At 35.8% G+C, this 23,767-nt stretch overlaps 1 protein-coding gene across 1 annotated transcript in view; it reads left to right on the top strand.

Moving 5' to 3' along the window:
• Positions 1-18,226, top strand: part of Smp_078240 (hypothetical protein) — a 36,002-nt gene extending 17,776 nt beyond the window's left edge. Inside the window, exons 9-19 of the mRNA XM_018798119.1 lie at positions 956-1,163; positions 2,416-2,541; positions 3,393-3,452; positions 5,136-5,194; positions 8,941-9,053; positions 11,205-11,427; positions 12,043-12,138; positions 13,143-13,274; positions 15,083-15,457; positions 16,938-17,224; positions 17,989-18,226. Coding sequence (XP_018653093.1) covers positions 956-1,163; positions 2,416-2,541; positions 3,393-3,452; positions 5,136-5,194; positions 8,941-9,053; positions 11,205-11,427; positions 12,043-12,138; positions 13,143-13,274; positions 15,083-15,457; positions 16,938-17,224; positions 17,989-18,157 — 1,848 coding nt within the window. The 3' untranslated portion in view covers positions 18,158-18,226. The remainder of the gene's footprint in view (positions 1-955; positions 1,164-2,415; positions 2,542-3,392; positions 3,453-5,135; positions 5,195-8,940; positions 9,054-11,204; positions 11,428-12,042; positions 12,139-13,142; positions 13,275-15,082; positions 15,458-16,937; positions 17,225-17,988) is intronic.
• The last annotated feature ends 5,541 nt before the right edge of the window (positions 18,227-23,767 follow it).

The following is a 23,767-nucleotide window of genomic DNA, read 5'->3' as shown; positions in this document are numbered from 1 at the left end:
CTTATCGAGCAATGTTGAAGTTAGATGCAGGATATTAGATGAGAATGGCAAATTGGTTAATGAGGTATTGATACTTAAACAGATACAATGGTTGAGATATTTGTTACGTATGCTGAACTACTATCTAACTCGACGGGCGCTTTTGTTTAGTGTAGGAGTAACCTGGAAGAAAGCCAGGGGCAACCAAATCAAGACATGGAATCAATCCACGAGATCATTGATCATTGAAATTCACTAGTAAGTCAGTAGGTCCAGACTAAACTGACTGGGGTGTGCTTCATTACCAACCAATAGTTAGAGACTTTGGGTAACACGACACTGTTTGGAATGGCACAGGTGCACTCATTTTCCGTTTTCTCTAAATATTACGTTTTAAAATAATTTTACATTTTTTCGTATTCCACTGATCCATATTTTCCCCTTGAATCATATCTTCTTTGCCTTATCTTTTCTGCTACCATTTTTTTTACTAATCCTACTACTCTGGAATTCGCCGTAATAATTTTCTTTGTTCTGTGACAAGGTAGCTCGAGCAGATGTATTTGCACGTCACGGTTTACAAACAATTTCTTTGTTCCAATCATTACTACATACTAAGCATATTAATGTTAGGTGTGAAAAGGCTTGACTTAATATTAATTGCGGGTTTAAATAGAACGACACTGATCTTCAAAATATGGTAATACGAAAATAAACGGCCATTAACATATACTGACAGCTCCATACAATCAGTCCTCTTGACAAGCCTTTGTGACGTAAAGACAACACTGTTTTAGGTTAGAGTGGACCCATTTCATTTCCTTTACTATTATTCTACGAATATTCATTAGTTTTATAAATTTGGTCTTATGTGAGACGCATATTACGTAATTCTGTTTGCTAGTAAATAAAGACCATGATTACTTTCCACAACATCTGATACACATTCGAGGTAATTATACTCTTATGTTCCCAGGAGTCTCAACTAGAAACGGATGTTCTGCGTTTGCAAAAGTTATTGTCTCGATCGGTTCGTAATTGTCCATGGTGTGTCGAGTTATGGCAGCGTTATGCATTAGTCACCGAAACTGTGATTCTTGAAAATATCTCATTCAAATCAAATACCAATGGAGCACAACAGGAATCTGTTTCCAATGAGTCTGATCTATTTAAAGAGGTTGATGGTATGTTACCTTTAAAAAGATTTATTTTGTAGTTATTTTACTCATGTTTCAGTTGTGAATAACACTTAATGCTAATATATGGGTAAATATATGTAAATTAGTGAATTACACTAAGTATTGTCTGAAGTCTTAGAGATGTTACTTGTCACTGGTAACTAAGGTAAGCTGATTGGCTGTAAATGTCCGAATATCACAATCGATTGTCGACTATACACTAAGGTTGAAGAAGAAAAATGATCTGTACTTTTTTTTTACCTGGTAACGATTTTATGCGTTTTCGTAAGTAATTCACTGTTCACTTACACTGTCCCTTGTCTTTTGACATACTTTTATATATAAGTCAAAGTAAACAATTTCACACTTCATATGCAATTGATTTCGATGAAGTTGATTTCTTTGAACTTAATCATTTGATTTCAAAGCCTTTTGTTATGATACATTCAAGAAAAAAATCTACTCTTTAGACTTCATTAATAATACTGATTGAGTTTATTCTGGTTATAAAATCCCTTCGATAGTTTTATTATTCCATTGAATTTGTGTGATTAGTCACTAATTTACACGATATTTTAAATCGTTCAAAATCCATTTAAACGAATAAGGTAATTGTAAACTTGGAAAGTTAAATTTTTGTTAGATATTTTTACTGGTAATTATGTTGATTTTTATTAAAAATGAGAACATTTCATTTCGCATACTAATTGTTTATCACGAACAAATATCACTTGATGTCTTCTAGTTAATATTGTCCTGGTACTACCGAGGGTGGAGAGGGTCATCTCTCCCTCTTCGAAATGTTCTCATATGGCCACGTGTATACAGGCACTTCCAGGGAAAGTCCTACTCACTGCCTTCTCGCCGTAGGGGTGTTGTTTATGAAATTAAGAGGAGGAAAGGCGAATATCCGGCACACACGGGCACTAGGATCCTGAAGGAACAAATGACGTATGAACCAATTGTTGGTCACCGGCTACCATGGGACTGCATCTCCTTACGTTGTTCCACTGCCTTGTGGATTAATCCTTTAGGTCAAAGGCTCCCGGTGTGGCCTCCTAAGAAAACCATCTTTCTCGGTTCGGGCGCGTGGGCAATATTCCGACCCTCATACAAATTAAATGACGAAGTGTGACGCACATGTATTTGGTGCCTCCTTGTACCAATGTTTATATGTTTAAATAAATAAGTATATGAACATCAAACAAATCTTTCATTCTTGTTTGTTTATCTGTTTTTTGTTTTAAATCCATTACAGGTATATATGAAACAGCTCTAGCAGCTGGTTTCACTAATCCAAATGATGTATTGAAAATTTGGCGTAGTTATTGCGATCATCATTTTCGTAGACTTTGTTTATTAGATAAGGCTTCTTTATCGTGGGGTAAGTTCTAGGACTAATCCCATTCATTTTCTTATTATTCTATCGTATTATATTAGATTTTAATTTTGGTGTCTATTTACGTATAACGATGTTATAATTGTCTGCAGGTAATTGAAATAAAACACTGAAGCTAAGTTTTGCGGCTAGTTGATACAATTCAACGAGAAAAATTTGAAAGATTCAGGGAACTGATGCTCTTATCGCAGTTAGATAGATCCCTTACCACAGAAACTTTTGAACTGCAAGCAATGTAGAAATAATCAAGTCCTACCGAATATTATGACTGGTTACTAAAAAGTGGTTAGTTAATGTGTAGATATTGGATGGTTACTAAATTGAGTTTACGTAATCCATAAAGCATTTTGTTAAATATTAACCATCAATGAAGCCGTTGTTGTGAATCTTTTCTGACTTTAATATTTGGAAACTTATCCAGAAGCTTCTGATTATGAGACTGTTAATTGATCTTAATATTAAAACACTGCTTACATATAAGTTAGATAAGCTTTATTATGTAATTTAAATGTGAGTTGCATAGATTTTATGAAATCTGTCACAATATTCACACTTTCGTGGAGAAATTATAATGAAACAATAATGCTTAAATTACCAAGGGATAATAAAGCAAGGATGTGGATAAAAAGGAGAAAAACTTGAAATGTCGTTTTCACTCAACATTAATTCACTTTTATCTTGTCTGTGACTGTAATCATTCTCAACAGACCACAGCAACCTATAACTAACCATACATAACTCATATCTCAATCGCTAATAGTGAATTCTTAATTAATTTCTTTTTACTATGAGATGAACTGAAATATTCTTTCTTTGTAACCTATTTTTATTTTTAGAATATCGTCTGTCATTACTTCGGGCAACATTTGGTCGAGCTATAGAATATTGTTTTGAATGTAAGTTTATACTGAAAATGACTATAAACATGCACTTAATTGCTTGTTAATGATGTAATGCTGTAATGAACGAGAACACAAGTGAGGACAATCAAATTTATTTGAACACAAAATTACAGAATCTTTTAGTAAAATCTGAGAACCATACAGTAAATACTTTATTTGCAAAATACCAGTTAATCGTCTCATACTTCATTGTTCCTTCGTTTCCACACCAATCATTCTCTGTTCTCGTTACTTTTTCTTTGATCTTCTTAACCTTTTGCCTCCAGGCATTTCACTTTCGATTAATTATACATATTACTTATATATGTCGACATCAGTAGCACACACCATAATACTATAATGACAATTTGCATATTTGAAAGCTCCAATCACAAGGAAAAATAATGTCCATATAAATAAATACTCTATATATCTACCATTCAAAATGAATTCAATATGTTGTAAGCAGCTATGACATATGTAATCAGTCAGTGTTGGAAAATGCCGTATTCCTGGAAAATTTAATCAGAATCAATCAAAAAACAGGACATGGCAATATGAATTTACTTCCCTAAGGCTTCCGAATTTCATAAGTAATCCGCAATAACATCTCAAGCTACATCATAATTACCTTGTTTTCTTTCACTGTTACCGTTAGTTTTCATAGCTGGCAAATTTCAGTGTCCACGAAGTGAATTTCTCAATTGCAACTTGTGAGTACGGAAATCTATGTTGATTTAGGATGATTGTAAGGTTGACTTTCAACACATTTTTGTCACATTACTTTATAAACTTCTAGTGGATTTTTACTGCGACTTATGTTTAATGATAATCACCCAGCTTATTACTTCTAGTCATTGTGACAGTCATCACTTACAAAGCTTTGATTCAGAAACGGAACTTCACTTTCTCTAGTTAGTGTGGGGCAAGGAAGAAAAGAAAAGAAGCAGTTTGTTCACTATGTTCAAATCAGAGTTGCGAATACATTAGCTTAATATATCGATTATCTGTTAAACAGGCTGGTTAAAAAGTGATGGAAGATAGTACTAGTTTGTATTCTTGACTATTAACCTATTGAATCAGTATGTAGAACTGAATAGGAGCGTTATCATACAAAACATCTGAAACTAGATTACGATGACGTTGGTTAGAAGCACTAACTACTATTTAGTTACTGAGTTTTGTGATGACCAATGTAAAACATTAACAGTGTCCATTTTTTTAAAGCAAATTTAATTATTTAATGCTAGCAATCACGAGATCTGTGTTCAACACCTTTCAGTTTCATTCAATGTAACATGCACACACACCGCATGAGGTCTTTTGACTTTAGCAATTATATTGTAAACATGATCTCTCTATGTACTTATAGTTTTTTTCGCAAACTGACTTCAAACTGAAGCGACATTGAAAACCAAAGAGCATCAGATTACTTTTTTATATTAGGTTGGGACTTTTGAGCAGTACGCTCACTTAACTCCTCCAGAGGTTGAGCTTAGGGTCTCCAAGCCTCGTTAAAGTCATCCTATTATAAAGCTATCTTCAACTGCGAAATTCTTAACAAAACTCATTTCAATAATTTCGTTTGAATCGAGCATAGTAAATATTACTGCATTAGTTATAATTTCCTGATTAATTTATATCTTCAGTTTCACGTACTTGAGGTATCTTCAATAATGTTATATTTTCCATTTATAGCACTACACTCTCAATCAAATGTTGATTGGTCACTTTTAAATTATTATGCATTTGTTGAAGTGAGTTTCTTTTACATTCTGAATGAACTATTTACTTGTTATTTTTACGTAATTTTGTGGGAAGAAAGCAAATCAGATAAAATTCCCTTATATTTTTATCTCAGGTTTTAGTAGTCGAAATCTTAGTAATACTTTATTAATAAGCTTAATGATTATTCATTTCTCATTTAATGAGTTGTAAAATGTGAGTTTAGGTTAGAACATTCATCGAGAATCTGATGTTTAAAACTCTTTCATTATGTAAAGTTAGTACACTATTAGTTTCATCGATCAAGTCTGAAATGCCTGAAGTATTCGAAGATGATAAAAACTATCGATGATTGCACTTCAGTATCATGGTTGGATACTAGAACATATCAAATCAGTGTGTTTAAATCTCATGATACCAACTGTCATTCGTAAGAAATTAAGATAATCGAATATGAAGCCAGTGAAAATACAGTAACAAATACAAGCTACAGTAGATTGTTAGAGATTCATAAACATAAATGGGGATTCATTAGTTTTAAGTGAAAATTGTGGATGATAATCAATCAAGAAATAAGACATTCAAGTTAAAAAGTACTCATACAAAAATTCAGGTTAATTATTGAGTGAACAGAGTGTATTTAACACCATAAACAACCCAGGAGAATATTGTATCTTATCGTTTCCACTATGTATCTGAATACACTCTCGTGAATTTATCCATTGTAGTTGGGTGCAAATAACTTTTGATTTCTAAGCAATCCTCACAGTAGCTGTTCTATTTTTTTGATAATTAGAGAGTCATTAACCATTATTCTTATGATTCCTGCTTTATAGAACATCAATGCTTTCGTGCACTGCTAAATCTGACCCATTAATTCAATTTGCAGCAATACTGTTGAGTTGAAAATTGTGACTTTCAGATGGGTTTTATTTATTTATTTAAACACATAAATATTGGTACAAGGAAGCACCAAATATATATGCGCCACACAAATCTCATTTGACTTATGTGAGGGCTGTGATACTGCCCAGGTGCCCAAAGTGAAGCAGGTGGTTTTCTTAGGGGCCCACACCCGGAGCCTTTGACCTAAAGGTCTAATCCACAAGGCAGTGGGGCATCGTAAGGAGACGCAGTCCCATGGTAGCCGGTGACCAACAGTAGGTTCATACGTCATTCGTTCCATCAGGATCCTGGAGCCGATGTGCACCATTGGTTTGGAATCAGTTTTTTCAAACTCCCCTAGGTGTACTTTCCGTGTCTACCAACCCGGTTAAAATGTCGGACATTCGCTTTTCGTCCTCTCACTTTCGTGAACAACACCCCCGCCACGAGAAGGAAATGAGTAGGACTTCCCTGACAGGCTATATACGCGTGGCCATGTGAGAGCATTTCGAGAGGGAGGGCGGACTCTCCCCACTCTCGGCCGTACCAGAGCATTTATAAATATAATTATAATTATAAAATCACAACTGAAAACTTTATCGGATTTTTTTAGAAACAAATCTACTAACAAGCATCTCTCTTCTAATTCACATATCAAACCCCCAAATAGTTAAAAGTTTACTTACTTACTCATCATGAAGGAGCAAAGGCCACCCACCAGCATTCTCCATCTAAACCTGCCCCGGGCAATCCTTTCCAGTTGTTATTCATCGTTTTCATATCTGCTTCTATTTCCCGGCGTAATGTGTTCTTTAGCCTTCCTCTTTTCCGCTTTCCTTCCGGATTTCAAGTTAGGGATTGCCTCGTGATGCAGTTTGGTGATTTCCTTAATGTATGTCCGATCCACTTCCAACATCTTTTCCTAATTTCATCTTCGGCTGGAAGCTGTTTTGTTCTCTTCCATAAAATGCTATTGCTGATGGTATCTGGCCAGTGAATGCTGATTATTTTGTGTGGACAACTGTTCATAAATACTTGTACCTTTTTGACGATGGTTGTAGTAGTTCTCTACGTTTCAGCTCCGTACAGTAGGACTGTCTTCACGTTCGTATTGAAGATTCTTAATCTGAAATTAGTTGACAATTGTTTTGAGTTCCATATGTCCTTCAATCGTAGAAATGCGGTCCTTGCTTTGCCAATCCTCTCCTTTGGTCTGCATCAGATTCTCCTTGTTCATTGATGATATTGATCACATACGTGAAAGTCTTCACATCATCCAGAGCTTCTATATCAAATGTGATTGGGTTAGTGATCGCCGTGTTGTATTTGAGGATCTTGCTTTTTCCCTTGTGTTTGTTGAGGCCTACTGATGCAGAGGCTGCCACTACACTGACTGTCTGCACCTGCATTTTTTTCGTGTGTATGCGATAGAAGTGCCAGATCATCTGAGAAGTCAAATCGTCTAGCAGCATCCAACCTGTCTATTGTATTCCGTGCTTCCACTCAGATGTCGAGGTCTTCATATTCCAGTCGACCACCAGAAGAAAGTGAAAGTAAGGGAGTATGCAGCCTAGTCTGACCCCGGTTCTCACTAGGAATGCGTCTGTCAGTTGTCCTCCATGCACTACTTTGAACTGTAGTCTGTCGTATGAATTCTGCATGATACTGACTACCTTCTTAGGTATACTATAGTATCGAAGAAGTTTCCATGATGTCCTCCTATCCACACCGTCGAATGCTTTCTCATAGTCAAAGAAGTTGACGTATAGTGACGATTCCATTCAATTGTTTGTTCAACGATGATCCGTAGTGTCGCAATTCGGTTTGTGCACGACTGATCCTTATGGAGTCTAACCTGTTGATCTCGAAGTTGGGTGTCTACTGGGTCTTTCATCCGGTTCAGCAACACCACGTTGAAAACGTTCCCTGGTACTGACAGTAGTGTTATGCCTCTACAGTTTTCACAGTTGCTCAGATCTCCTTTCTTTGGTATATTGATGAGGTGTACTTCTTTCCAGTCCGTCGGCACTTGTTCCTCTTCCCAAATCTTCTTACTTCAATGTCTGACTTTAGTGATTCAGTTGGTGTATTGTTAGGTCCTGTTGCTTTCTTATTCTTGATTTGTCTGGTAGCCATTCTGGTTTCTTCTCTTGTTGGTGGAGTGACATCTATAGGAAGGTTTGTGTGTGCTGCTTCGATTTCGGGTGGATTCAATGAAGCTGGTCTAGTCAAGAGTTCCTCGATGTATTCACCTGATTTTTTCCTCTGTTCTTCAATCTCCGTGATTGTCTTTCCTTCTTTGTCCTTGACTGGTTTCGCTAGTTTACTATGCCTCCCTGCTAGTTTCTTCGATGTATCATATAGTTGTTTCATATTTCCTTCTCTTTCAGCTTTTTCTACCGTCGTTGCCAGCTCTTCCACATATTTCTGCTTGTCGGCTTTAATGCTCTTCTTCACTTGCTTGTTTGCTTCTGTGTACTCTGCTTGTGCCTTGACTTTCTCTGCTCGTGTTCGACTGTTGTTAAATGCTATCTTCTTCTTCCTTTCTTGAGTCTTGTGAAGGGTTTCAATATAGAACCATTCCTTATGATGATGCTTCTTGCGGCCTGACACCTCCTGACATGTTGAAGTTAATGTTTCTGTGATCCCTTTTCAGTTTTCCTCTGTCGTAGTTTCTTGTTTGTGTAGATCCTGTACAGGTTAGAACCTGTTGTTGTGAGTTATCTTGAATCGGTTGAGTTTGTTAGTATCTCGTAAAAATTGAATTACATTTGAAAATTTCTATTACTCATTAAGAACATTGTACTGAATGTGCCTTAAAAATTTCACTTTTCAAGTTTTCAGTTCTCTAAATGTTGAGCATGTTGCACTTACTGGTTTTTTCATTCTTCAGGCAAAGTATGTTGAAGATAAAGAACGCGCTCGTTCTCTGTGGACAAGTTTAATAAAGTTACCTGGACATGGGAGTCGAGCTGAATACTGGATACCTTATATTCAATTTGAACAGTTAGTAGTTAGACATTTTCTCTACATGTTGTTTAGTTTTATGGAATGCTGTTGTTATTTACATTATGAAAATTAATTTAATAATTTTCTCTTCAGATGATTATTGTTTTTTATTTACCAGGCAAGTAACAAGCCATTGGTTGTGCTCCAAACCTTTTGGTATGCAAGCTAATAATACCACTTTAATCTCGGTAGATATGGCGACGTTTGAATTCCCGATTCATTGTCTGATAAGATATATTCATTAAATCTTCTACTGTATTTGTGTTTTGAGAGATATTCAACACCTTTACCTGAACAAGACATTTGGTTACTAACCCCTTGAAAGTCATTGAGTTTCATGTTTTATCGAAACCAAGGAAATTTCACCCTACGTGCAGCGTTACTTACAGCATTTGAAAAGATATAATTACTCTCATAAAAAGGATTTCTGTAACTCAGTGAACAAAATCAGTCTTGGAAATTATTTTGTTGCTACAAATGTTAATAATATCATGAGCTTCAGAACGATATGAAAGAATTAATTTGATAAATTTGAATATGTTTATAGTGTAGCTACTTTCCTATATTATTGTAGATGAATAACCATGTTTTGTGTTTGTTGGTTACTGATCAAATTAGAGTACCCGATAGGGCCTTAATTATTTCTACACAAACTATCGTGATCAGTACATTTTGCTCATCAATAAAAAGTTATTCTGAAGATGTTTTGTACTTGGGAATATGGATCTCAGATTCTTCACACATACAAAGAAATATTATGTGTATGCAATTATAAATAGTGTTTATATTTTGATGTTTGAGACTGAATCCGATCAGTTTCGGTTGGTTTATAGGCTCCTTGAACAGGTGGTTGAATATCTCTTACCATTACAAAGTGGTTATACTTTAAGTACTGTCCAGTGATGGGTAACGGCTGAAGGTACTCAATAAGAAGCCTTGGTTGACATGGGTTTCGTGTTATTTGGCACTTGTCAGCAAGGTATCCCTTAAATCTCGATGGAACCAATGCTGCCCAGCAGATTAAACCTCATGTCACTCAGCTTCAGTATTCAAGAAGTTACCACTGAGCAGAACAATCTGACGTAAGGCCTCCTTGCGGCGCTGCTGGATAGTAGGGGTGACCGTGCTAGCCAACTTAGGCGGTCGACGGAGATAGTGCTGATCCACCAATCTACTAAAACCTGGATTATTCGGGTCCCGACTCCAGGCTCACTTAACCTCATCAGGCAACCTGATATGTATGCTTATGTGTATGAATTGCAGAAGTCCTCAGGCCTGCGTAGTTGGTGCATGTAGGTATATGCAAAAGGTACGCGTGTGATGTCGTACAATGGTAACGTTAGCTGAAGCAGTGTTTGACTTATGTCTAAAAAAATCGAAGACATAATAAAAAGATACTGTAGCAAATACTAGAGAGATGTGATCAACAACCTCCCCTGAAAAAGTGGTTATGCTTATGCATGTGTCATGAAGTACTGGGGCGGTAGCCGTGGGTTCAATAATATGCATGTAATGTATTATAGACAGTCTGTTGTAGCAAATACGTTTCAAAGGGAGCAGTGAACATCTACCCCCGGAAGTGGATGAATATACCTATATGTATGCTTTAGGATGCACGGAATATAACCTGTGTGTTACCGGTGTGCATGCAATGCATATTTGCTCACACGGTAAGTATACCTGTATGTATACCAAAGGATACACGGATGAAAGTCCGTATGTCACCCAGTATGAGTATACACTGTATCTGTCCAGGGTGAGTAAAAACCTCAAATAATCCTTTATTTACCCTCCTTGGTGCTACACCCACACGCCAAGACTTTCAGGGCAGCAGTTCCCCATAAGATCACATTTCGCAGTGGGTTTGTGAGCCATGAAAACATGGAATCCGTTCCAGAAGGGCCACTGAGTTTCACCAGAAAAGACTTTACCAACCAATCTGGCTGGAGCACCGCACCACTGAGCTATACGTGACGCGACTGATCCCCTGTGAGCAGATGTACTTACAATTGATTGATCACTTGATAGTGACCTATGCCATGTATGTCAAGTCCTTTTTAGTGCTGATCGCTCTCTTGTGTGAACATTTTTTGATGAAAAAGTGTATGCTTACCTTTTTCCTTCTTGATTGTACCATTAACTTTGTAGGAATTGGGGTGATATGAAAAATTTACTTCGAATATGTGCTATGGCTATTAATTCAATTAATTTTGACCAATCAGAATTATTATTTCAAGTTGTTTTACGCGCAGTTGGTGAAACTGGGGTACCTGTTAAACAATATAGAGATATTATTACAAAAATACACGCACGTCGAGCTTCTTTAATGGAGTCTGTTAAAGATGTTCAGTCGGTAAAGTCAGACGCTGAGGTAAGTAATCCTAAAAGAAAAAACCGATTAACTGTCTTAACTCCAAGCAAATTATTTGTTTTGAATGTGCATTATTTTCTTCATTTACCTATCACTTTAATCCAGGGATAAGTAGGGAGGTGAAAATATTTCAGATAGTTTTTAAATGAGTCATCTATCTTTGTATTTGAATTCATGTTTATTTCTACGACGTCTAATTTGTCCATGTGGTTCTTAGTGCCTTGAGGAGCTGCGGCGTAAAATTTATTTCTCAATTTGTCAAATTCACTATGTTTTATGGTTTTCACCTAGTATTTGTCGAAGAATTGGGATTCGCGCTTCTTAACGAGTTGTTAAGTGCCTTGGATTTATTTCTTCACAAAGAGAATTTTGAGTAATTCTTCATAGATTTTGAAGCCAATGAATAAATACTGCAAATACCAATCACTTTATCAACATAGTGATGAAATTTAAATGGTTTTGGATGAATAGTCCATTAAAATTGTTCAAAATGTCAGGTAGTGTTAAGTTTTTGTATGTCTTGACCAAGGCTTCTTAACCAACATTATGTTGTTACTTCATATACATTCAGTAATTCAGAATGATTAGTATTTTTTTCTATTTTTCCTCTCGTAGGTACCAGTTAAATCAATCGAAAGCAAAGTACCTGGTTCAAGAAAACGAAAACTACCTGATCATCAAAATGATTCTGCCACGGTAAAATCAGCCAAAGTTAGTTTACTGGTTTGTGTTTTGCAATTTTCCAACATGTTTCTGTTTGGAAATTCTATAATTTCCGTAATTGTATAAAGTAAATTATGACATGTTTCTGTTTCATAAGATTAATAGTAATTATCAATGTACTCGTGTAGTAATTCAACATAGGTTGCTCTGTATTTCGATTTTTTTCTTTTTTGCTAAAACCGAGGAAGTTTTAGAATAGAAAAATTCAGATCAGTTTCACAGTTATTGTGTTTCTGAAGTTTTAGTTTTGGAATTCAAGTTCATTTGTTGTAATCATTTTTTGTACTCTTGGTGTGACAACTTTAATACGAAACCCTGTATACACTTGGTAATAGGTAGATAATTTGGAGTGTTTTCAGACTAATTAGTTTCTGTATGTCCTGTGAAAAAGTTAGCAATAATATCGTTGTTTAGAATGGGCGACTATCGACTGTTTTCTTCAAGACTAATGGAGCAATCGGAGAAAACTAAAAAAAATCAATTTAGCCATCAGTGAATCACTACAGTCGTTCAACACCGTACACCTTACCAAATGTAAAATTTATATCTTCGTTAGCTAGAATTATAATTATAAAAGTTGTAACCGCCGGAATAAAAAGCATAGTTCCTTGCATAATTTGTAAAACTGAGACTGTAAGTCTGAATATGTTGTAATAAAGTCTAGGAATCTTCTCACACTCGATTAATTACTAGTTAGTAACTACGGCTCAAGTACAGCGAACCCAGTAAGAACACTGTGTGTTTAGTTTTCATGGACTTCTTACTAGATATTAGAACCCTAATTATCGTTGTCTATACTCATCTCTGATTGTTTTCACTGTCCAGAATGCCACATACAGTTCCAAAGGTAGGATCACCTTGCAATAGTCTTTCTGTATTGTAGATTTCTAATGGATAGTACGTTGTCTTTTAAGGATTTTTATTCACAAGATTTCATCTTGAAATAGTGTATCCACTAATTTATCTGATTTCATTTTCCTGTTTTTCTTGAGGTATCAAAACCTAATCCTACATCCCATGGGACATTTGTTCCACACGATCCATCGAAAAATGAGTTTACAGTATTTGTAAGTAATCTTGATTATTCAGTCAGTGAGGAACAAATTCAGCATACTTTTGAAAAGGTAGGTTTCTTTTAAGAGATGTTTGTTATTTCGTATGCACCCATATTCTGAATTGTTTGTCAACCGGTAGTATTGAATTTTGAGTTGGATAATACATTATATTCCGTTTTGTTTTAACGGTATACACTTGTCGGCTTGATATTTCTCCTTCCAGTAGTATTGGATCTCGGTGGTCATTGTTTCACTCAGTAATTGTTTCATTTTTACCCTACTCGTGACCTCGCTATTCCTGGTAATCATTACCCTTTATCCGTAAACAACTCACTAAAAAATGTAAAGGTATTTAAAACCGATCTATACATATTTGTCGATTATACGAAAATTATTTTATAGTGACACTGTGGTGTGGTCTACTTATATCCATATAAGTAGTATATGGTGTTGGTCAGACATAGAATGTATTTTGGCAGAAGACCAATGAGGAAAGAACTGAAACGAAGCGCAATCGGTAGGAAAATGCACGAACAATGGAGTTAAACAAGAAACAGTGAAGATTGAGACTATTGGTTGTTAATTTAAAAATTAACTGTCCATTGTATGGTTATCAGAATTTACTGAGATAGTCTGTAATGTTTGCTTAAATACATTCGATTGTCCCCAGTCGTGTTTTGTTCACTACAACACCATGTCACTTTAGTTAACAATATAGCGCAAGTTTCTCCTCACATGTGTGGTATACGAGAAACACTTTTTAAAATTTCAAACTTACCATTTGACTTATGAATCAATTTCACTTTCATCATTATTAGCATTCTTAACAATTGAAATAAAAGGACAATGTTTCCATCTTTAAAACCGAACTCAATCATTTTTTATTATTGTTAATTATCAAACTTTACGCGAAACTACTGAACATTGTCATTAGAAGGTTTCAAATATAATTTCTTGATTCCCAATGTATTTTTAACACTATGTTCACTGGTTGAAATAGTTAAACATATCAAATTCTCTGTGAACTAAAATTCACGTCTGCTATTAGTTTACTGGTGTAGTGAGTGCTACTGATGTCGATAGATATAAGTGGTATGTATTATCAATCGAAAGTGAAATACCTGGAGGTAGAAGGTTAGGGAGATCGAAGAAAAGAAGACGAGAACAGAGAATGGTTGGTGTGGAAACTAAGAGACAATGAAGTCTGAGCCGATTGACTGATATTTTGTAAATGAAGTATTTACTGTATGGTTCTCAGATTTTACTAAAAGATTCTGTAATTTTGTGTTCAAATACATTTGATTGTCCTCACTTGTGTTGTCGTTCAATACACAGGAAATTGTTGTTCGATGGTATGGCAGAGAAAATGCTTTATTAAAGAGATTTCTAATATTGCTCTTCAGATAGAAAAGTATTTTTGTTTGTTATGGATTTTATGGTGAAATACGTTTTACATAACTCCTTCATTCGAAAATTTTTCTACAATCTTACCATCTATATTCATCTACAATCTGCTTATATTCTTGGAATCTCAGTTTTTGTCTACGTTTCTAAGTTGAGTTATTCATTGTCTGAGTTTATTTATGTTTTCCAGTGTTCAACGTTTGAGTAGTGACGTCATATGGAAGTACGTCTTGGAAATAGATTCAATCATAGACACCTAATATACCTTTAGCTTAATAATATTTCATGTTGAGATTTATGCTCGTGTCATCTGTCGATATTTTCAGATACTTTTATATTGATCTATAGAAATATTGTTTATTTCTTGTACCATTACTTATACGATGAGCAGTTGCTAAAATTAAATCATTCAAATACATAACTATTTTGTTATGCCACCACCAAAAGCACTTAACTCTCTTTTTTTATGGCAGTGTGGAAATGTGACATCTGTTCGTCTTGTACGTGATTACGCTGGTCGGTCGAAAGGATTCGCCTATGTTGAATTCGAAAACAAAGAGTCTGTAAAGACTGCACTTACACTGGATAGACAAGGAATTACACGTCCGACCTCAGAAAGTGTGTCATGTGACGCTGATACACAAAAGCAAAAAGAAGAGGATAATTCAGCAACTCCAAAACCACCTAATTGTTATGATCGTCCAATGTTTGTATCGATATGTGATCCAAGCAGACTTAAATCATGTGGATTTAAATATACGGTTGGCAAAAAAGAACCGGAAAAGTTGTTTGTGCGGAATTTAGATAAAACTGTAAAAAACGAAGATTTGGAAATGTTGTTCAAACAGGTTAGTTCAAGCTCACATTTATAGATAAGTAGTATATATGTATAAGTAAAATGATTCAGATAGCTATATTTGAACGATGGTCATGGTTAGGTGGAAAATCTCCCTACTCACAATACCCCATCCACACTTCGCAGAGCTATCATGTAGCCTTGCTTGCGGCGTGTACTCTGTTCGTCGTTGAAACATCATATGATCCGCTCATGGTTACTCGGTTCGTCATTACTACGCAATAATGATTGCATCATATATAGACCATCTTAAATAAATAAATATTCGTATTTTAATTCTCACCATAGTGTTACTTCTAACTAAATCTAGTCTGATCTGGTGTATCACATGGTTACTACTTTTATGTATGACTGATGTTATGCAAAAAAATATAAACGTTAAGTTAGTCCCCATAGTACTATTCAATCGACCAGAGTCGGAGCGACTGTCAATAGACACCCAGTTGATGAATGCCCATGTAACCGAAGTACTGCCGAATTGACATGCTTTTGCTTATCGATTGGCCAAATACTGCTCTGGATTCATGCAATTGAATTTCACTTGGGATTGTTATGAAACAGAATATCATACTGAATCTAGTAAACAATGTGTAAAAATTAACACATAGAATGTCATACCAGGGCTATACCGAAATATTATCTGACTTCACACATACATCTTTCCGAATAGGTGTCTCAAAATCATTGCCATACGTACAGCTTCAAGACCATTAGTAATTGCTGAGAAGCCTCTAAATATGAGAAGGGCGAATCGCCTTCTTTTGATCTTTACATGATAAGTTCAGTAGAATGACCACTCGTAAGTCTATTAATATTTTATCTCCATACCCCGGTTCGGTAGTGTAATAAGAAAAACACTTTAAAACTGTGCGTAACGTTTACTACAAAACAAGAGGGGTGAGTGAAGCCCTAGCTCATCTTATTTTAGACACAAATATTTCACTATTCAGTGGAGAAAAGTAGGAAATGTAATGCTTACATAAAATAACTAAAGTAGACAATGCCAACTCGCATCTATAATGTTTTTATTCTAACAGCGAATTATTGGTTGATTCATAACCACCTACATGAGGGTTAAGGTGCGCAGCGTATGTCGATGATACCGTATTCTAACGTCTTAACTAGTGTTATCAAATCAGACAAATCGTGGAGGAGTTAGAGGAGAGTTTGTAATGGGGATAAGAAAAACATTTGTAATCTAGGGAGATACTGACTCTTCGGAGATCCCAGTTATTTGTTAGAAATATCCTATTCCCTTTACACCTCGGTACAGTCAACACTACGAATTCACACTTATTGCTTTTAGTTTACCACTATCCATATAGCTTCTTTAGTTTGGTAGAACTTTAAACAACAAGTAAACTCTGATCGCTATACCAAGTTAATGGTTACGCTCACGTCCAATATGATTTCTCTTCACTTAAAGTTCTTCATGTCTAACTGACTTTTTTTAATGTCTTTTGCTTTTATAGTATGGAAATATTGTGAGTGTTCGTCTGGCAACATATCGTAATGGTGTCCCAAAAGGTCATGCCTACATTGAATTCACAAATGCAGATGATGCCAGTAAAGCATTGGTTGCCACAAATGGCTTAGAATTCAGAAATAAAATATTGTCAGTATCTATTAGTGAACCACCTGTACGTGGTGAAAGTGGTCCGCAGGGCTCCAAATCAATTACATCAACAGAAGACAAAAAAGTGTTCAAAACCCCCCAAAATATTGGTTTAAGTAGCTCTCATTCCGTCGGAACTAGTGTGTACGTTCTATTACTTATCCGTGTGATAGCGTTTATTGGATTGTGGCATTATTTTTCAAGCGGAAAAGTTCCGACAAAGCAACTGAGTTATACTCTTTTACTCATTAATTTCTTGTCTTACCGTTACTTATTTATGTGTATATCCTCATGATTTGTCCCGTAGTTACTGACAATAAGTGTACTCGAGAAAAGCTTTGGCTTCAAACTTATCAAATTCATGAAAAAGCGTAATTTACTTCAAGTATTGATACTGAATCTGACAAAGTACCGAGTTTAAACTGTCGGAAATCAACAAATGACTAATTTTGTCTTTTACTGAAATCACTAAGAAGCATACTGATCAATTCTCTCGAACACTTATTTTCATAGGCATGAGTCCTAATATCTATCTATCCATATATATATATATATATATATATATATATATATATATATATTCTTCTCATTTAAGTCAATGTTATTACTAAGAGCATGCAGCATTTTAAAAATATGTCCAATATATCAAATCTATGGGGCTGATATTAACTCAAGTTTTATTGTGATAAAATCTTCCACATCGGAAAATTAGTAATGATTTCGAAATTTTGGTTTGTTTCAAATCGTGGCACTATTACTGGCACCATCTAACAAACAGCTCTACAACCTCATGTGTGACAACCTTTATTTCACGATTGCCATTTCGACTACAGAGTTCCTAATACATTGAATATGTATTTTCTATTTATCTTCTCATATTGTTTGTACATTTCATTTATTCCTTGCAGACGGAAATCACGAACACAGTTAGAATTTTTGCCGCGTGCAGTTCATCGAACACGTGAAATTCAAGATCCAGTGTCAGAAATTCCGATGGATACTGAAAATACCGACTCTGAATCATCCACTGTTACTGGTAGTAAGGATAATGAGTATTTTCGAAGACTATTGAAGTGAAGCAAGACTCAACTTTTTTCTTGTAAATTCCTGAATAACAATTTTTATAATAAACCCTATGGTCACCTTATTGGTATCAATATCCCCAAACTCAGAACTTTATAAGCTTCTTGTTAGCTAAATTTTCTGATTAGCGCTTTCCTAACCTCCCTAATATATCTGATCAACTGAAAATTCGGATGAAATTTTCTACCGGTTGAAAACGTGTGTAAAGCGAAATGTGATGTCGTTACTTCTACAAAGTACGACTATTGGTCATAGGGACGTAACACCCTGTAATTATAAATTGTAAGCTTGTTCAATTGTAACGGGAGCTTGATCCTACGCCAATGCTTTAAATATAAGGTATAATGTCTCCCAACGTGTCACAGACATATGACATCGAGATCATAGTTCTCATCCGAGCATCAAACAAAATTTGGACCTCAATCGTAATTGAAGGCATTTAGAACTTGAGGTAATGTTCTAGTGTTTACTATCTCAAGGAATCTTGTGTGACGAATGAGAGTGTTGCTAACATGTAACTTCAGATAGTTTTCTGATGATTAAGTTTTGCCTTCGACCAAAATACTTCGTCAAAACAAGGACGATACTCATAGATATTATCGTAACGAAAGCACCTCCACTTCTTCATATATTTTTGGCTGGAAATTTGCAAAAATGTACTAAACTTCTTATACTAATTGAAATATTCTTGTCGCCTAAGCTTTTCTAACTTCAATGTTGTCGTTAATTCCCTAAAACTTCATTGTTTCGTTTTTAAACAACATACAGTTTATGTAGCTGAGTCTGTCCTTCCTTAGTTTTTCAGTAGGGTTCGTCCATTTACAAACACTGCTCATGTGGACTGTGGATATCCGGTATATTGCAATCAAATAGGCATGGAATTCGCGTTTTGTGATCTTTTTATTCGTATATGTCATTCCATCAAGAGCACAACCACGTTAGCTGAAGTCGATACATCGAGAAAAAGCTTCCATTGACTAGGTCCTACAGAACTGATCAACTTGCCTTAAACCATGATCTGCTCGCTATTTCCTCAAACAATGCTTCCACAGCAATGTAAGGAGAATTAACAGGGAAATATGGGAATCCAAAAAGATTTGTTTCTCGTTCTAACGGAAACGTGGTTTTAACTTGAAGTCACGGACGAGCTAGTGATCCTTTCCAGGTCTGACAGGGAGAAAGAGTGGTGATTTGTGGGTGAAGTCATTTCCGGTTCACTATGTTATCCGATGAAGCTTGTAAAAAGTTCTCCGACTTGTTGTCTCCCTTTATCGTTTCCTCAGTTGCTCTCTATATTCAGATACGTGTTCATTTTTTTTGTTTCGTTTGTGGTTATTATGATTACGTGACTATAATTCTTGAATAGCTATCAGCTTTCTGATATCATTGAGGTCTACGGTTATTGTTTCATCTTTTTAAACTTAACATTTTGATTTTCGGAGGCTGCCATAATGGATTACTGCATTACTAACTAGTCTTATTTAGCTTGGTTGATCAGATCTATCCCTGAAGGATAGAGTCATAATGTTAGCTTTTATTATATGATCAATAATTAGTGGTTTTACTGCTTACCATTTAGGGCGATTTGATTGGTTATCTTTTTGACAGAGCACTATTCCTGGATTATTGGGATCCGTTTAAGGTATTTAGCAACTGATTATACCATCTGTCGTTGCATATTGCGACCGTATCATTTGGAGAAAGTATTGTTCATGCACAATTTTCGATTTAGCTTTTTATATATATTCTTGTTTGCAGCACATTTCGACTTTGTTTGCCTGCTTACTACGTTGCTATGTACAAGTCTTAGTACAATTGGTGTGTCATTCATTTATCTATGAAGACAGTCTCTTAAATCAGAATATCAACCAAGCTTAAAGCCAATCATGTACCAAAAATCGAGAGGTCAGAGTTGGTATATGACAGTCGCCACAGCTTTTGCCAATGAAAATGCATATCTACACGGATTAAGTTGGAAGAAAGCTAGGGGAAGCCAGATCAAAACGTGGCACAATCCATGAAGTCGCCAACAAGTAAACTGAGCCGTGTTAGTAATCATAGACTACCTGACTGGGATCCGCGATATGATAGCAATCGATGGTTAGAGACCGTGAATGACATGGCTAATCGTTTGCAATGGCGCAGGTGCATCCACTCTTTGTCTTCTCCCAAATTCTAATCTGAATTCTTCATGTCCCTATCTTTTTTCTCTTTCCAAGTTTATTTCACTGGATAATACTACTTGAATAACATCTTCAAACCTTAATCTTCCGGATTACTGCTTATACTCCTACTACCTCTACCACTACGGGATTTGAATCGACAACTTCATCTCTGTGCTAATGTGGTATGGCAACTCGAACTGATGTACGTACGTACGAAGTTCTACGTTGTGACTGACTGGCTCGGATTAGGTTGTGCAGATCACTACAATATGTTTGAAGATACCACAGATTGTATCGCACTTGTGGTTTCAGTGACAATCGTAAAAGGAACAATCAGGCTATCCGAATTTATGATTAGAATCTCGTGTCGTTACATATATTCAAGTTGTAAAACGGCAAGTGCTATGATAAAGGGTAGTACTGTAAATAGACTCAATTTTTCGACCTTAAAAAAGTAGAGTAGCATTCACCTATGAAACAAAATAAATTGATAGGACGTAATTTTGCGTCTAACCTTTTGATTGCTGTTCATGTTTTTGAAGTAATCATTTTGCCTTATAGTATAGGGTTTCAACACACGTTATATCTCTATCTTCTTCTGCCGTAGCCTTCTCTAAAACCGTCACAAGATATTTTTTATTATCCTGATAGTTTTAGAAAGAATGAGAATGTTTATTGACACTAACAATATCTCTCTAACATTTCTTGACTGAGAACCAATGCAGGGGGATTTACTTTACACAAATACTGGATCTGCTGTTGATGTGGCTATTTTCTTTGACTAAGCAGCACTTCCACCTGCTAATTGTCGTAATGGGATAGGACTATAACACCTCTCCCACAATTAAGTTTGTTTACGGTTAATTTTGTTAAGCACTCCGATTAACTTATTTGACAGTGTTATTCAAGCAGCAACAATTTATTTATTTGCATTATTATTATTACTGTCATGAATGCTTGGTCACATGTGACGGCCTATGCACCTATCTCTAGCTTAAATGTTAGTTGGACAAACATTACTCGATGAATCATTTGTTTTCCTATATATATGTGCTTCAGTCTCACTAATTGTATCGATCCGATTCCATTTGACCCTGCATTCGCTCGCGAGCATTAACTTTTCTGTCTAATCTCGCATGGTGTGTTTGTAAATTTGTTACCAGCGCTACCCAATAATCAACTGTAGTCGTGTTACCTTCTGAATTCATCCTCCGTTGAGATTTACCTAATAACGGTTGTTAGGGTGATTGATAAACGTAGCCTAAGGAATAACCTCGAATCTAAGCCCCTACAAAACTGCTTCATTGACGCGAGGAAATAATAGAACTGTAGAGCGAGACATATTTGTTAATCACTAGTCATACGACATCTAGAATAATAATGATAAATTATATATATTAAATGTTCCGGTCAGTAAATTTGGATAAATTAAACCAGTGGTTAATCAATATTCGAAACTTATATGCACATGACTTTCAAAAACAATAGATTGTGTGACTTGAGAGAAAAATGCCCTTCACCGCTGGATTATCTATTCGCTTTATTCTTAGCAGGGAACTCACGTATTAGCGAGTATGATAATGAGTTAAGAAGTAGATCACATCGAATACAGTCAGATGTCAGCTGAGAAGTAACGCAGTAGTCCTCAAGGTAGATTATTCGTGGTATGGGAAATAGAACTCTCGTAGTTTATTTATTTAAACACAAATATTGGTACAAAAAGCACCAGATAAATATGCGCCTCACAAATCTCATTTGATTTGTGTGAGGGCTGTGATACTGCCCAGGCGCCCAGACTAAAGCAGGACTCTGTCGTAGAACGTTCTCCCACACAGATTGCTCGCGAAAATATGTCCTAGAGTGTGGATATGATAAGAGAGTGCTCCACACACCTGTGTAAGTCCATTCTGTTCCACTGATAGCCGTATCGAGTTGTGCTTTTATGTCTGTATCGTTGTGATTTCTTCGTTGTAGTCCTTACGCATGTATCCGATAAGTGTCCTTAAAAGAATTTTCGCGCTATTTCACTGTCTAGAAAGCAAAAATCAAAGCTTATCTAGAACTGATACCATTTCCGACTGTAGGGAAGTGTTTTTTCTCAACGAAGCTATCAACTTATAAGTATTGATGTAGATTATTGTACAGCGCAAAGAGAAATAACTTGAAGGTCAATTTAGGCTTTTTGTTTTGCCTCTGGAGATCCTATTGTCTAACATTGATAACATAATATTGTTTTTTAGTATTTTACCCACTTTGTTACGGTTATTAGATGAATATGGTTCACCTCGTGTTATAATTTATCTCTTTCTGAACTAATAGCATCGGGTTAAGGCGAGCTCTGGTTTTCCTATTTTACTACTTGTCACCCATCACATCAGTTATGTGGAGTTAACACATCGTTTACTGATGAATAGTAAGAATGATAATGGGGGACTGAATTTCACCTCATAAGATTGAATGGTGTCCTGATTCTTCTGCCATATTGAAACATTCAACTATTCAAAGGATAAAAATCTCATCTTCCTTTTCCGGTATATATACATATGTAGCGACAAATAAGTCTCCTAAGTAAATAGTTTTGTAGGTCTTCGAAGTTGATCCTGACCTCAGTAATTTTACTGGACACATTCTGTCTGAAGGCATCCGCATCTGATCACGACTGGCAACAAATATCCTGCATAGATCAGATGAGTCTCATGATATCGGTGACCTTCCAAATATACTTTCAAACTTCTGGTTTGACTGGGTTTGACATGTGTTTATGAGAGTGTCACTGATAAATGCCTTATTAAGACCTGAACATCCGTGATATTTTCACTCAGCAAGAAATCTGACAGCTATAATCATATTAAGATTGATCCAGTGTGTGATAGGTCCTACTATCTGGATCAATTACTCAACGTTATTCGCCTTCGTTGCAACATACAAACTAATTCACTTGAAAACATGGGATATATATAAAAATTACTAGTAAACAAGAGAATGTTAGGAGAGAGGGAGGTCCCGGACTGTCGGTAAAGCAGCCTTCTGGAGAGAAAGGACATAATATATCACATTACTGACTCAATATTTGAATGTAATCTCTTTGCTATCTGGATCTCTTATTACTGTGGTACTGCAGCACGTATGCAGCATCAATGGTTCATATTAAGTCTTCTCTAAACGTGGTTTCATTTGAAACTATTCTTATCAGAATTACCAATTCCTACAGTACAGTCAAAATCAAACGCGCGATCACCGAAACCATGGTTAAAACAAGAACATTACTGACTGCTGTACGAATGCTAGCTTCTGTTAACAGCATGGAGCATTAGGTGACTTAGAAAAAAGGCAGCTGCATGGCTGCCACTCCAGCGAAACTGTAACGCTATTGCGGAGATCTGAATGTAACCAAGCGTACATCTTTTCTGACTAAAGTAAATTTCAATACAGAAAGCTA

This window comes from Schistosoma mansoni, chromosome 6, assembly GCF_000237925.1.
Source record: "Schistosoma mansoni strain Puerto Rico chromosome 6, complete genome".
Lineage (NCBI taxonomy): Eukaryota > Metazoa > Platyhelminthes > Trematoda > Strigeidida > Schistosomatidae > Schistosoma > Schistosoma mansoni.
The sequence above is the reverse complement of the archived record's forward strand: the minus strand, read 5'-3'. Positions and strand labels throughout refer to the sequence as shown.